This window comes from Belonocnema kinseyi, chromosome 8, assembly GCF_010883055.1.
Source record: "Belonocnema kinseyi isolate 2016_QV_RU_SX_M_011 chromosome 8, B_treatae_v1, whole genome shotgun sequence".
Taxonomy (NCBI): Eukaryota; Metazoa; Arthropoda; class Insecta; order Hymenoptera; family Cynipidae; genus Belonocnema; species Belonocnema kinseyi.
The window spans coordinates 55388572-55404434 of record NC_046664.1 but is presented as its reverse complement, the minus strand read 5'-3'; the positions used below and the strand labels follow the sequence as shown (position 1 = coordinate 55404434).

At 26.9% G+C, this 15863-nt stretch overlaps 1 protein-coding gene across 20 annotated transcripts in view; it reads right to left on the bottom strand.

Annotated features, from left to right (window-relative positions):
* LOC117177852 (dystonin) overlaps window positions 1-15863 on the bottom strand; it is a 454633-nt gene that overhangs the window by 11234 nt on the left and 427536 nt on the right. For 18 of the 20 annotated variants that reach the window (XM_033368865.1, XM_033368868.1, XM_033368864.1 and 15 more), the window contains 4 exons: window positions 15586-15703; window positions 7518-7663; window positions 3051-3210; window positions 2838-2963 (listed from right to left, as the gene is read on the bottom strand). In XM_033368865.1, coding sequence (XP_033224756.1) covers window positions 2838-2963; window positions 3051-3210; window positions 7518-7663; window positions 15586-15703 — 550 coding nt within the window. Of the gene's footprint in view, window positions 1-2837; window positions 2964-3050; window positions 3211-4753; window positions 4861-7517; window positions 7664-15585; window positions 15704-15863 lie in introns of all 20 variants that reach the window. The other 2 variants (XM_033368853.1, XM_033368854.1) reach the window with 2 other exon arrangements.

Below are 15863 nucleotides of genomic sequence, written 5' to 3'. Positions count from 1 at the left end.
CCATTAGGGATTTCCCGCTTATTATGCGCATGAATCTCATGTCAATTGCGTTAATTTTACTCTTATCTTTTTCTTGATAAGTCCATGTCTCGCTACCGTAGTTGTTAATTAACTTTTTTCTTCAAAATTTCCATTTTCGGATTAAAAAATAAAAAATTTGATATTATATTCAACTATGGGACAATTTATTTCAAAATTTTCAGGACTCGGAATAACTTTAGAGATCGAAAATAGTCTAAATAGTGTCATAAAATTTAAAAAATAGTGTCTAGATAGTGCAATTAAATTTTTCAAGTATTAAAAATTCAATGTTATTTTTCAGTCTATAAATGATCGAAATTTCTTTTTATCACTTTCCTAAAAAATTGGAAAATAAACAAGTATCCCCCTTTTCTCAATTTTCCGTAATTGAAATCCAACTTAATTAATAGAATCCTAAACGAAAATAGAACTATTTTTTGTTGAAAACTATTCCTTTTAAATTTAAAAGTCGACGATTAAATTTCTGGTTAAAAATTCATCTTTAAGATTAAAAATTTTATTATTGAGTTTAAAATTGAAATATTTTGTTGAAAAGTCCACAATTTTGTTAAAACGTCATACTTCTTGGTTGAAAATTAAATTGTTTTGTTAATGATTCGTCTGTATGGCCTAAAAATTTAAGAATTTGATTGACTTTTTTGTTCTTGAGTAACATAGTTTTTTTAAATTGAAAATTCTACTATTTACTTAAAGATTCATCTTTTTGTTTAAAAGTTCATTTCTTTCTGTAGAAATGTTACGTTTTTCTGTTAAAAATATAACTTTCTGGTCGAAAATTAATCTGCTTCGATTGAAAATTAACTTTATTGTTCAACATTTACATTTTTTTGTTGAAAATTCAGCTGTTTTGCAGGAAAATCGTAGTTTTCAGTTCCAAAATTCTACAATTTTGTAGAAAATGTAACTATTAATTGAAAAATTGATGTACATTGTTGAAAGTTCTCTATTTCTTATAAAAAATCGATTTTTTTGTTTAAAAATAAAGTATTTGTTGGAAATTCGTCTTTGTTGGCTAAATACAACTGTTATTATTTTTTAAATCAATTTTGTGGAATTATATATCATTGCTTTTTTATTAAAAATTTCTTTCTTTATTAAAAAGTTAGTTTTGAACTGAAAATGCAACTATTTTGTTAAAAATGTATATTCTCTGATTGAAAATTCAACTGTTTTATAGAAACTTATCTTTTCGGTTTAAAAATTCAACAATTTCATATTGCATTCAACTTTTTAGTAGAAAATGAAACTGCTTTGTAGAAAATTCATTTTTTAATTGAAAATTCATTTTCCTGATTGAAAATTTATTTACTCCATTTTTGGTTGAAAATCAATCTTTTTTTAGCTTAAAAATTCGACTATTCAGATAAAAAGGCTTAGAAATGAAAAAAGCGGATAATTCATCAAATAAAATTTGATGAAAATAAAATGAAAATAAAAATTCATTACTCAAAGTAGTAAGTTGAAATTTTATGTAATTTATATATTTTTTAAATTCTTTTGTTGTAGAAAATCGTCTTTTTTGGCAGAAAATCGTCTTTTTTGGCAGAAAACAAACTTTTTTGGTTCAAAATCAGATATTTCATTGAAAATTAGTTTTGTCTGATTAAATTAAAAAGTGTTTTATTAAATTTTCTTTATAAATATAAATTATGACATGTTGGGTTGAAATTTCATTTTTTTCGATTAAAATCAACTAAAAAAATATATGAGTTTTCAATTCAAAAACTTAAAATTGTGCAATTTCAAAAACTGGAATCATGTATAGCCATCTTGTTTTTTAATTATTTGTTTTAATTATTAATTTTCTGAAAATTATAAAGTTCTGAATTTTTATGTTGAACGCTAAATTATCAATTCTTCCCACTTTGAAATTTAAATGATGCAATTAAAATGGTTAAATTACGAAAATTATAATTAACAATTTGAAAATCGTCAATTTTTAAATGATTAAAATTTACTTTAAATAATTGTAATTGCAACTGGTTTCAGTATAAAAAAGTTTTATTTCAAAAAATTCTATGCAACTAACATTTTTCAGTATTAAATGAAGCTCGGATTCGTTTAATTTTCAAAGTTCCGTAGTAGACATTTTTTTCATTTTTAATGCTTCTCATTTAAAACTACTTTTTATTTTGCTTTGTTTTTTAGAATAAATCAGTTTTAAACATTTATAATTGAATATTTTTCCATTTTTAGCGGTGAATTTATTTTTGAATCTTATAGAATTTTGTTTATTTATAATTTTTTATGAAGTTACAATGATAAATTTTAGAATTTTAGAAGCTTTGACTTTAAAACATTCAATTCAATCTTAAATTTAATGTTGTCCCATTTTAATCGCTTCGAATTAAAACGGATTTAAATCCAAAAGTTTAATATTTTAATCATTCAACTTGAAGCACTTTTAATTAAAATAATAAAATTTTAATTCCATTAAATTTTAAATCATCCAATGTCCTAAATTCCAATCTGAAATTACTCAGATAAAAATAAAATTGTTGAATTTTGATCGATTTGAATTAAAAATGATATCATTTCATCCCATTTCAAATATTATTCTTTTTGCAGCATTTTAGCTAATCTAAGTTTTTGTTATTTGGCACGTTTTCAATTCGAAATAGTTCAACATATATTCTGTTTTTATTCCAAACGCTTTCAATTAAAAATGACTATTATTTTTAAAAAATTTAAACCTGATATTAAAAAATTTGTGTAATAATGGATTATTAAACTGCTGGTATTTTTAATACCATCGAATAAAAACCAGCAAGTTAAAATATTAAATTCGAACTTACCGGTGCTATCTAGCGACTGTGAAGATCCATATCGACTGCCCTGTCTGGAAGCTGGTCTGCTACCAGGTCGACTCGCAGGCCTTGAAGCTGGTCTCGAAGCTGGTCTGCTGGACGGTCGACTTCCACCTTGAAATAAATTTAAAATTATAAAATTTCCCCGAATAAAACTAATGCATTTGTTAAAAAGCAGTTATCGAGCCAGCTGTTAGTTACCTGGTGTTAGTGTACTTCTGTAAGACGTACTTGTCTTTCTCACTGGGGTTTTGAAAGATGTCTCATTGTCACTGAGACTATCCGGTGTTCCTGCACTTAAAGATGTTCGCGAAGCTCGTGTTGTTCCCATAGGCACGCTGCGAGCGCTTCGTTCTCTCACCTAATTCAATAAAAAATTTCCTAAATTATTAAAAATTCGTGGAACATTAATCTAAAGCATTTCTGGCAAAAAATCTAATTTTAACTAAAAAATAAGCTACGTTAATAAGATTTTTAATCAGTCTGAGTATTGATAAATCGGGCAGTCCAAGATTCGTCCTCACACCTTCCTTAGGACGAGATCATACGCAAGGTCTTGTGAACGAGATCGTACGCAAGGTCTCCGGACGAGATCGTGCGCAAGGTCTTGTGAACGAGATCGTACGCACGGTCTTGTAATATCTAAATATTGATTTAGACAAGCTAGAGTCTGAATTATATTTCAAAAAGCATATTTTTTATTCGTAGATATATTGAAGGACTAATGTTTTTTCTTGAATGTAATCAAACTGTTTAAAGAAAAATTGGAAGATTTTTGGATAAATAAAAATAAAAATACATACCCACTGCTCCTAGTAATTGATACTTTTTCTAGCTAACAATAATAACTTGAACTTTACTTATGGTAAAATCACAAATTCGTACAATTTATAGAATTAACTCAAAATTACTTGCCATCAAGACATTATTCAAATAAGCTACAATATTTACCATAACTAAAATCAACTTTTATCTAAAAGCAGCATGCAGACTTACCATAAGAAGTTGAGAGAGGTAAAGTAGCTTATGATGATTCGAAGTATCTCCGATCAACGCCACTACGCACGCATTAACATCATATCGTTATGCAATATTCCAATGACTACCATAATAATAACTACCAACAAATACTCCCCCCCCCCCCCCCGGATGAATATAGAATAAATCAAAGATATGTCCATATTTAATTTTTTTAATTTATTTATTTGCGAACAGACAATATTTCAAATGTCCGCGGCTCTCAGATATTTAACCCTTTACCCGTATATTTCCTTAGAAATCAAAGTTTCAACAAATTACTCATGCTCGGATTTTTCAAATCAAGATGACTTTCAGGGACTAGTGACTTTCGAGGCTTCGTTGAAATCATAACATAAAAACAATTTCAAAGAAAATTAATGAATGAGATGATTCAAAAGTTTGTACAAAATTAAATAATTGCATTGATCTGCTACTGCTGCAAATGGGAGGACATCTCGGAGACTAAATTCTAAATAGGAGTCAAGCAATTTTGAATGTACAAACCATGCTTCGAAAAAAAGCGGAATTATTTCCAAAAATAATTCGGAAAGCTCTAGATTCTGAAAGAAAAAACCAAACGAAATAAAACCGTGCAGTCCACGACTCGTCTTCATACCTCCTTCAAGACGAGATCATGCGCAAGGTCTTGTGTTCGAGATCTTGCGCAAGTTCTTGTGCTCGAGATCGTACGCAAGGTCATGTGGACGTCTCGTCCTAAAATAGGTATGCGGGCGAGTCGCGGATCGCCCATAAAACTACCCTCATTCCTTAAGGTTCTAGGTATACAATGCCATTCAAAACCACACATAAGACAGCAAAATAAAATACTCAGCAAGCCATTACGATGATGGCACAGCAGAAACTAGAAAGAATTTGTTATTTACCCAATGGTAAGAGGGGGCGTGCATGTGGAGAGGATACGAGCACGGAAGATCCTCCTTTTGCCTCAAACTCTCAAATATCGGCATCAGCTGGCTCATAAACTCCTCCGCTATACCACAAACCAAAAATTTAAAAGTCCCTCTTCACTGGCCAAAGTAAATCTCCAAATTCGCGATAAATATCCCCGGAAAAAATTCTTTCTTGCTCGTTTACACTTTTTACGTAGCGGGCTTTTTTTACAAAGCGATAAGGTATTTTTAATACAGTATTGTCAAATGTTCTCCTTGTATATTTCTTGAATAAATATTCCTGAATAGATATTCCTGAAATCACATCTCCTGAGGCAAATCGGACGTTGCTTTGTCCAGAAAATGGCATCCTGAACAATTGACCATTCGTCGAAGACTCACTAATTCAACCAGCCCAAAATTTGCAGACATTACGAAACTCAAAGATTAGAGAAGAAGCGCTTACTTGGAAGGAATCAAACTTGCCACTCGCTTATTACAAACATGCTCATGCGGAAATTCTCTGTATGATTCACCAAAGGACCATCACACTTTATACTTACCAAATTGCTGAAGAAATTATAGATTTGTGCGGTGCAGCTTACCAAGCTCATGTTTCGTGTTTTTAATTGTAAATGGATCCAGAAATTGGATGAAATAGAGCAAATTTATTGTATGGGGCCCTACAATTATGAAGCCAAATGTCTTGTTTGAAAAATAATGACGGTCCAAGGGCTTTAACTATTTTATGTGAGTTTGAAATACCAACGCGAAATTCTCATTTTTTTTAATTGGAATTTGTAACGATTTTGTAAGTTTAAAAAATTAAATTTAAAAGAAAATACGATAGAGATCTAAAATAAGTTGCAAAAGTTATTACGGTGAAATGTGTTTTGTCAATAAAAGCAAAGGAAAAGAAGAGATATATATCGAAAAATAATGAAAATTAAGTTTTTTGTAATTATTTTAAATAATCCATGCACAGATTAATAAATCTTTATAAAATTTGGAAAATTTTACGGTATATAAGTTGGGCACTTCTTTTTGTGTAGTTCTGAATTTCACAAATATAACATTATTGTCTTCCGAAAGATCGTTTCAAAGTAAGTGTTTTCATGACTTTTTCTATTTTTTACACCATATAGATAAATTTTCAATTAATAAAGATAAATTTCGAATCAAAAGTTACATTTTTCAATTTTTTAAAAGTGAAAGAAAGTTAAATTTTTAACCAAAAATAGAATAGCTTTTTCCAACCAAATGTTCACACAATTTTCAACAAAAAATTAAATAGTTTCAGTTAAAAAAACTAATTTTCTGTCGAAACAAAAATACGAATAATCAACAAAAGAAATAAATTTTCAAACTAGAAGAGTTATTTTCTACAAAAAATACGAATTTCTAACTAAAAAAAATTATCAACAAAACAATTAAAATTTCGCACAAAGACATAAACTTTCAACAAAAATGGATAAATTTTCAACTAGAATAGAGAAACTTTCAAACATAAATGAAATAGCTACATTTTCAGTTAACAAAAAAAAAGAATTTTCAGAAGTTAAATATAGTTAAATATAGTTAAAGTTTCACTTAATAAAATTAATTTTAGACAACAAAAAATAGGAATTTTGAACAAAATAGGTCATTTTTCAAACAAGAATAATAACGTTCTAACAAAAAGATGAATTTCCAACTAAAAAAATTCTTAAACAAAAACAAAAGATTTAGATTTTCATTAAAAACATTTAATTTTTAAATAAAAATGAACCAATTTCCAACAAAATAGTTCAATTTTCAACCAAAGAAATCATTTTTAATAAAAAAAAATTAATTTAAAACTACGAAGATTACATTTTCATTAAGAGAGGAAAATTTAAAAAAAAACATGATATGTCACTGAAAGGTTTAAAAAATTCACCAAAATGGTTAAATTAACCAAAGAATTTTTTGAGTCATGGAAGAAAAAAATTTCAAGCAGATCGTTGAAATTATTATCGAAAATGAAATTTTCTGCAAAACAGCTTATTTTTCATCCCGAAAACATGACATTTGTTAGTTTTTGTTACAAAAAATAGAAAACTTTTAATAAAAAAAGAAGCAATTTCTCATTTATTATATTTAAATGTTTGCGGAACCTATTTTGAAGTTTTTTTTTAAAAACGTGCTTAAAAATGATGAAAAAAAAGGCCCAAAAAAGTATTCGAAATGTTTGGAATTACGCTAAAATCGGTATTTGTGAAGTGCTTCAGTGCGATTGTGCCAAAATTCGATGTGTGGATGGTCAAAAATTTTTTCGCTGGACACTTCGTTAGTCAAATGAGCCACTTCGATTAATCTGATTGGCTCAGCACTTTGCAGGATATGACATTTCAAGTTCACAGAGTTTGATTAGTGATTTCGATACTATTTTAAAATATTTTTTTTCACAGAAATGAAGTATTAAAAAAATTTTTTGAATGCATTAAAATCTTTAGAACTTTATGCAGTATTCCATAAAATATATTATCTCAAAGTCGTGCAACAAGTCTATTTTGTTAAAAAATTAAGAGCCCTGTACCACTAATTTTTCAACCAAATTACTTTGACTGTCTTCAACTAGTTGGCATCAAGCTTGAAAGTCTTCTATTTTCAGAGCAGAAACATGCGTAGATGTGAAATTTGCTCTATTTCAGTGAGTGAAGATTGTGGAAGAAATAAAAAAAAAAGAGGTCGAAACTGATGGGACCCGAACGTGTATTTCGTGGGTGAGCAATGTTACCTTGGTGATTGGTCCGGCAGAGGACATTTGCGTGCGCTGAAGAGTCGAAGTAGGGCTTGGTTTGGATCTGAACGCTGTCATAGACTGGCTAACACCATCCGCCAATATGAAGTTTTCCCGCAGCTCAATATTTGTTCTTCCCTTGGCTACAGTGTGTTGCGTGCACGCAGTTAGTTAGGAAGGCGTTATAGGATGCCAAGGATGATAGGAGGTGCCAAATTTTTTTTTTGTACAGAACAGAGACAGATAAAGAAGGACAAAAATTTAGAGAGCACGATAATTACAAGAAGAGACCGAGAAGCAAGAAAAAAAATAACGTAACATATTTGACAGTCAGCGACAATAGGCAGAGGAAAAAATATTTGGAGGTGAAAATAGTTGGTGGTTTTTGTAGTTGGAGAAGAGGTTTAGAATTACGAAACGGAAAAAGTACAAGAGAGAAATTGGAACAAGAGTCGTGTCGATGTGTTGTGTGATATGAAGAAAAATAAAAAAGAAAACAACAAATTTAGAATGGAGTAAAATAATATATAAATGATATAACTAATTAAACATCGGGAAAGTTCTAGTATTTGTTGCAAATATATCTTAGTTTGCAATAAATACTAAGACTGCGAGCAACTTTCTAACACTACGAATAACACTTTCACACGAAACAAAATCTATAGGAATTCATTTCTTCAATTCTTTTAGAGATCGTTTCGTGATTTGGAGGATAAAGAGGGTTAGAACTCAAAATCTCTCTAAAATCCAAAACCATGCCAAATTAAACTAAATACTGCGTTCAAAACCATACCAATTGTCGAACGAAAACCAGGATACGCAAGACTTAAAATCTAAAAGCTATTAAAACTTGTCAAAAATAATAGGCCTAAGTAAATAAAATACTTGTAGTTTCAAAAAATACAGTTTTATAATCATAGTAAATAATAAAATGTTATACGTCTATTGTTAATTTAGTAAAATAATTAAAACAACACAATGTTTTCATAAAATTTAATAAAACTAGTGCGAAGTCATGCAATGGAACAGGATTGTCGAAGCTGATATCTGATTGTGATTGTGCAATGATAATTTCAATTCTGTGATTCTTACATTAACTTTTATCCAAACAAAATTCTTCATTCGAATTATAAAATTATTGAAGAATATTAAAAATAAATATTGATATCAAAAATACACAGAGTAACTCTGAAGATTCGAGAGACTAAATTTATCTTCTCTTTTTATCGCTCGGTTTATTAAAAGACCAATTTATTTTTAGGTACTCTAGAAAGCAATCAAAGTCAAGTGCATCTAAGTAGAATATTTTCAATCAGAGAAAAAACTACTATTAAATTTTTTTTACGTATTTTCAATTTTTAACAAATGCCACTTTTACTAGTGCATAGCTTGAGTTCAAGGTGACCAGATGGCTTGATCGGGAATTAAGGACATCATCCCATTTTCACACTTGCCCTGACTTTTCCCTGACCATTATTGTTTATTGCTGATTAAATTTTCAAAAAAAGAAATTAATTTTCAATCAAATACACGAATTTTTAACCAAATACACGAATTTTCAACTAAAAATGATACGTTTTCAACTAAAAATGAAATAGTTATTATTTACATTTAAAAAAATTATTTTTAGACATAACAAACGAATTTTCAACAAAGTAATTGAATTTTAAACCAAAAAATGGAATCCATACATTTTCGGTTTTGCAAGCTAATTTTCTAAAAAAAAAACACGAATTTTCAATCAGATAAATTAATCTAGAAAAGACGAATTTTTAACAAAATAATTGAATCCTCAATCAAAATGGTGATTTTTCAATAAATAAGATAAATTTTCTACCCAAATAGATGATTTTAGTTTAATTTTCAGATAAAAAATTAATTTTTAACAAAAAAAAAGCGAATTTCAAACAACATGATAAACGTTTTAAATAAATAGTTCATTTTTAACCAGCTTCTTTTTCTTACAAAACAGATGAATTATCAACAATAAATATGAATTTTTAACATAAAAGTGCATTTTCAATAAAATAGTTTAATTTTCAACAAAAATGTTGAATATTGAAGCATGAAAGATATATTTTTAAACAAAAAGGATGAATGTTCAACCAAAGGGTTGATTTTTAGTTTCCCTGGCCGTAATTTTTACTTTCTGGTTAAATTTCTAAACAGAGAAATTAATTTTTAACTAAATATATGGATTTTTAACTAAAAATGATAAATTTTCAACCAAAAATAAAATAGTTATTATTTACACTTAAAAGAAATTAATTTTTAACCATAAAATCATAATTATCTGACAAATAATTAAGTTTTTAACCTAAGGAATGATGGTCCAGCCAAAAAGATGAATTTTTCACCAAAAAATTAATATTTTGCTATAAAAGACGAATTTTCAACCAAATCATTGAATTTTGAAAAAAATGAATTTTCAACTTAAAAAAAAAGTCTAACTTTTAAACCAAAAAATGGAATCCATAAATTTTCGGTTTTGCAAGCTAAGTTTCTATTTTAAAAAACGAATGATCAACCATACGAATTAATCTAGAAAAGACGAATTTTTAACAAAATAATTGAATCCCCATGCAAAATAATGAATTTTCAATAAATAAAAAAAACGTTGTACCAAAATAGATTTTTTTTAACAAAAAAAAATTAATTTTCTACCGAATAGTTGAACTTTTCATTTCGAATGAATATATATCCAACGAAAACTGGAATTGTTCTTTTTAACAAAAGAAAAAAACGAATTGCAAATAAAATAATTAATTTTGTAAGTAAATAGTTCATTTTTCACAAGCTTGTTTTTCTTACAAAAATGATGAATTTTCAACGAAAAAGTTCATTTTAAATACAAAAGTTTAATTTTATACCAAATCGTTGAATATTGCTGCCAAAAAGATAAAATTTTAAATAAAAAGAATAAATTTAAAACTATAAAATATCAATTTTAAAATTAAAATCGAATATCTAAATTAATTCTCAAACAATAAAAAGACGAATTTTTAGTAAAATAGTTACCAATGGACTAAAGAGATGAATCTTAAACCAAATTAATTTTCAAGAAAGAGTTCTAAACATTCAAACAAAGACTTGAATTTTCAACTAAAAAGTTGATTTTTTATTTTCCCTGAGCTTTATTATTTCTTTCAGGTTAAATTTTTAAACAAAGAAATCAATTTTCAACTAAATACATGAATTTTCAACTAAAAAAGGTAATTTTTTAGACAAAAATGAAATAATTATTATTTACCCTTGAAAGAAATTAATTTTTAGTCATAAAAAGGAATTATATAACAAATAATTATGTTTTTAACCAAAAAGATGAATTTTCCACGAAAAAGATTAATATTTTGTCACAAAAGATGAATTTTCAACAAAATAGTTAAATTTTGAACCTAACAAATTAATTTTCAACTATAATGATGAATCTTCAATAAAAACGAGAATTTTAAACGAATAATGTAATAGTTGAAGTTTTAACCCAAAAATATTTTAATTTGAAACCAAAAACAGTTTTGTTCAACTCAAGAAGATGAATTTTCAACAAAACAGTTTAAAATCTTCAATAAAAAAATATTTCTTTTGAACCAAGGTTTTTTAAACAAAAATATAATTTACAACTAAGAAATATTTTTTTTCAGCCAATAAAGAAAAAAAATGCATAAAAAACGTGGATTTTCCATGACAAAGACACAACTTTTCTACAAATAAGTTGAACTTTTAAACCAAAAATATGAATTTTAAACTAAAAATAACAAATTTTTAACCAAAAATTTGAACTTTTTTGTTTTAAAGAAAATCTTAGAATTTTCAACCAAATAATAGAATTGCATAGTCATTCCCTAAGTTTATAAATTATACAAGTAATTTTCTCGAAGCTAAACATTTTTTTTAATAATCAAATACAATTAGCAATAAAAATCGCAATTTTTCATTTTCGAAAACATCTGGTCACCCTCCTTGAGTTTTTGCTCTAAACAAGAATAATCAGTGCGTAAAAATAAATCTACGATTGTGAAAAATAAAATTTAGAATGTAAACGAGACAAGTTAGTCTCACCAAGCGGACACCAGCCTTCGTGTTGCTCTGGTTTATTGGGATCTGGTATTGGCATTAGAAAAACTAAATACACAAATAAAGGAATTACAGACGACAAGGAAAGAAAATCAAGGAAAAACGCCGAAACGAATAAATGCCATTCCAAGATCATAGAATATTTTGATTGGAAAAGGAATATTTTGATGGTGAGGAGGTTGGAAGGAGGAAAAAGCAATAAATTCGATGTTAGTACAGGATTGTTCAATATTGTAACTACCTACTATTAGAAGAGGCCATTCCAAAAGAAGTTGACTCAATTCCCGAAGATTTCTGAATTATTTTCTCGATGAAAATTACCAATAAATGAGAATTCAGTCATCTTTTTTTAGAAAAGCGATCGTTTTCAGTAACCGAGAGACAATCCTCACAACAATAGGATATACTAAAATTTTTATATATCACACGCGGAAGATTTAAATATAGAAAAAAGGCATAAAATGGGATATCCTATTGCTGAAAGAGATGTAACTAAAAAAAAAACCAAACCAGTGTATAAAAAAAGTAGCTACGAGCTAAGCAAAGCAATAAAGTAGCAGACACACACTTTCAATTCTTTGTACACACTTTAGTCATTAATGATGGGCATCTGATTCATGGTTAATACATTATTTTGTTACCTCAGGAGTTGAGATCATACACACAAACACACTGACGTGTTATTTTTATTAAGAGCCCCGCACGAAAACGTTTTAATGCAAGAATTAATAACTACTATCAATATTTTTATGTGAAGCTATCGAAATGACGGTGTTTAGCGCAATACTTCTAAACTAAATTCAGCGCAAATGAATGCCCATGATAGTGATAAACATTAAACTTAATAAAAATATAGAAATTAAACAACAAATTGAACTCAAATGGTACATAACAAAAAAAAAAACATTTTACGCCTCTTGGGGGGATATTTTTTCCTAGTTTATTATTTCACGTTGAGTTCAGATTATTAATTAGCATGGTTATTGGCGAATCTCTTAATTATAAAATGTAGAAACTTTTCTTATAGAGAAGATTTTGATCATATATATTCATATCACGCATTTCGATGTTTCAAATTAGAACTAGTAGAGATGACAAAATATTATTCAATTATTTATAGTTTGGAAATATTGACCAGAAATTTAAAAAGATAATTGTTATTGATGCTTAGGGACCGTCCGCATATTACGTGACACTTTCAAGGGCGAATTTAGCCAAATAGTTGTATTCTCAACTAAAAAAAAGATTGATTTTGAACCCAAAATGAAATTATCAAATTTCCAATTCAAACAAGTACCTTAGAAAAAAAAGAATTTTGAATCAGTTTAATTTAACGAAAAAATACGAATTTTTAACAAACTAATTGAATTTTCAACTAATTAGATCAGTTTTTAACAGAAAAGAATTATTTTCTACTCAAAAGGCTGAATTTTCAACGGCAGAGTTTAGTTTTCAAGCTAAAAAGTCGAATGTTTTAAAAAACAGTTTAGTTAGCAAGCCAAAATTTGAACTTTTAACTAAAAATATACGTTAAAATAACAATGGAATCGTTAAATTAACAAAATAATTGAATTCTCAAACAAAATGATGAATTTTCAACAAATAAGATAAATTTTCTACCCAAATAGAAGGTTTTTTAAACAAAATACTTGGATTTTCTAACGAATAATTACATTTTCAAATTATATGGATATTTTCCTAACCAAAACTGGAATAGTTAAATTTTCAGATAAAACATTCATTTTTAATAACGACGAAAAACGAATTTTAAACAAAATATTTAACTTTTGAAATAAATAATTTATTTTTTAAATAGTTTATTTTTCTTGCAGAATAGATGAATTTTCAACAAAAAAATTAATTTTCAACGAAAAAGGTAGTTTGCAATCAAATAATTTAATTTTCTGCTGAATAGTTGAATATTTATGACAAAAAGAAGTTTTTATACAAAAAGGATGAATTTTCGAGCAAAGAAGACAAATGTTCAGCAAAAGATATGAATTTTTAACTAGAAAATATCAATCTTCAATTTATAATATCAGTTTTCAATTTAAAATTTCAATTTTCAACTAAAAATTGAATAGCTAGATTAGTTCATAACCAAAAAATACGAATTTTCAAGAAAAGAGTTTAAAAAATTCAAACAAATACTTGAATTTGCAACTAAAAAGTTGATTTTATACCCAACAAGGCCAGAAATGGAAATTACATTTTCAGTTAAAAACATTAATTTGCACCAAAAAAATGAAACGAATTATTATAAAAAAGGAAAAAAGTGAATTTTCAATTAAAAAGTTGATTTTCTACCAAAACAGATGAATTATTAAGAAAATATATGAATTTTCAACCAAGTATAATTGAGTTTTTAACTAAAAACGATGAATTTTCAATTAAATATCTAAACTTTTAACTAACAAATATAAATTGCCAACCAAAAATGGAACAGTTACATTTTCAGTTAATAACATAAATTAATAATTTAATAAAAAAAATTTCCAGAAAAAATTTTTATATTCAACCAAGAAATTTAATTTTCTACCCAAAAAGAAGGATTATCAAGAATTATCAATAAAATTTTTAAAAAAAGGAAGCTGAATTTTCAAATAAAAACATTAATTTTCAATCAAAAATGAATCGATTTTTTAGCAAAAATTAAAAAAAAAATTTCAAGAAAAGAGTTTAAAATCTAGCCAAATACATGAATTTTAAACTAAAAAGTTGATTTTCTACTCAAAAAGATAAGATATGAAAGCTACATTTTCTGTTAAAAACATTAATTTTCAACCAAAAATGAAACGAATTTTTAGAAAAAAAGGAATTTTCAACTAAAAAGTTGATTTTCTACCAAAATAGATGAATTATTAAGAAGATATATGAATTTTGAATCAAGCATATTTTAATTTTTAACTAAAAACGATGAATTTTTAATCAAATATCTAAACTTTCATAAAAAAAATATAAAATGCCAACCAAAAACGAAACAGTTAAATTTTCAGTTAAAAACATTAATTTTCAACCGAAGTGATGAATTTAAAAAAATAATAATAATTTTACAGGAAAAAATTTTTCATTCAATCTAGTACTTGAATTTCTAACAAAATAGTTGATTTTTTAACCAAGAAATTTAATTTTCTACCCAAAAAGATGAATTATCAAGAAAATACATGAAATTTTAACCAAGTACTTAAATTTTTTACTGAAAAGATCAATTTTCAACAAAAAATGGAAGTTAAATTTCCAGTTAAAAACATTAATTTTCAACCAAAAATGAAACGAATTTTTAGAAAAAAAAATTAAAAACAATAAATTTCCAAGGAGAGTTCAAAATTCAACCAAATACTTAAATATATAACGAGAGAGTTTATTTTCTACCAAAATAGGTGAATTATAAAAAAGATATATGAATTTTCAACCAATTCTCTAAGCTTTTAACTAAAAAATATAAATTTTCAACTAAAAAAGATACATAATCAACCAATTAGTCGAATTTTAAATTGTAAAAGATCACATTTAAACCAAAACTGGAATAATTAGATTTTCAATAAAAAATAATTATTTTGAACAGAAAATAAAATAAATGTTCAGGAAAATAATTAAATTGTAAACCAAAGGAATGTATCGTCAACCAAAAAATAATAATTTTTTAACAAAGCAGTTTAAATTTCAATTAAGTATTTAAATTTTTGACCAAAAATTTTCACAAAATAGTTATGAGAAAATTAACTTTTATCCAAGAATAGTTGAATTTTCTTAATGGATTCTATTAATTCTGTTTTCAATTAAGAGAAAACATGAGAAAAAGAAGTTTCTTGGAAAAAAAGAGAAAAAGGGAATTCTTGATAAACAAAAATCACAAAAACTATCGTCACGAAATATACGGGCGCTCCCTTAGCTCATCTCTATCTATTAAACCTAACAAGATTAGGGAAAAATTTTTGCCTAATCTTCATTAATCTGAAAAATATGGAATGAAAAGAAATGGGAAACTCACCTCGGCAGGGGTCATTCTTCAATAGGAATTCATCTAAAGCAACCCAGCCACCACCAACACGAACCATGACTGTTGATCGCAAAATTCTGACGAGACGAAGTTTTTGACTGTCGCCAAACTAGAAATACAAACGAATGTTATTTCAGTACCATTGTACGAGGGTAGTTCAATAAGTACTTAGAATGACCAACAGATGGCGTGCGAATCGCTCCAAATCATCTGTTTTCAGTCAGCACCACTCCCGACTAGATATATGGTGCAGTCACAGTCCACATCTT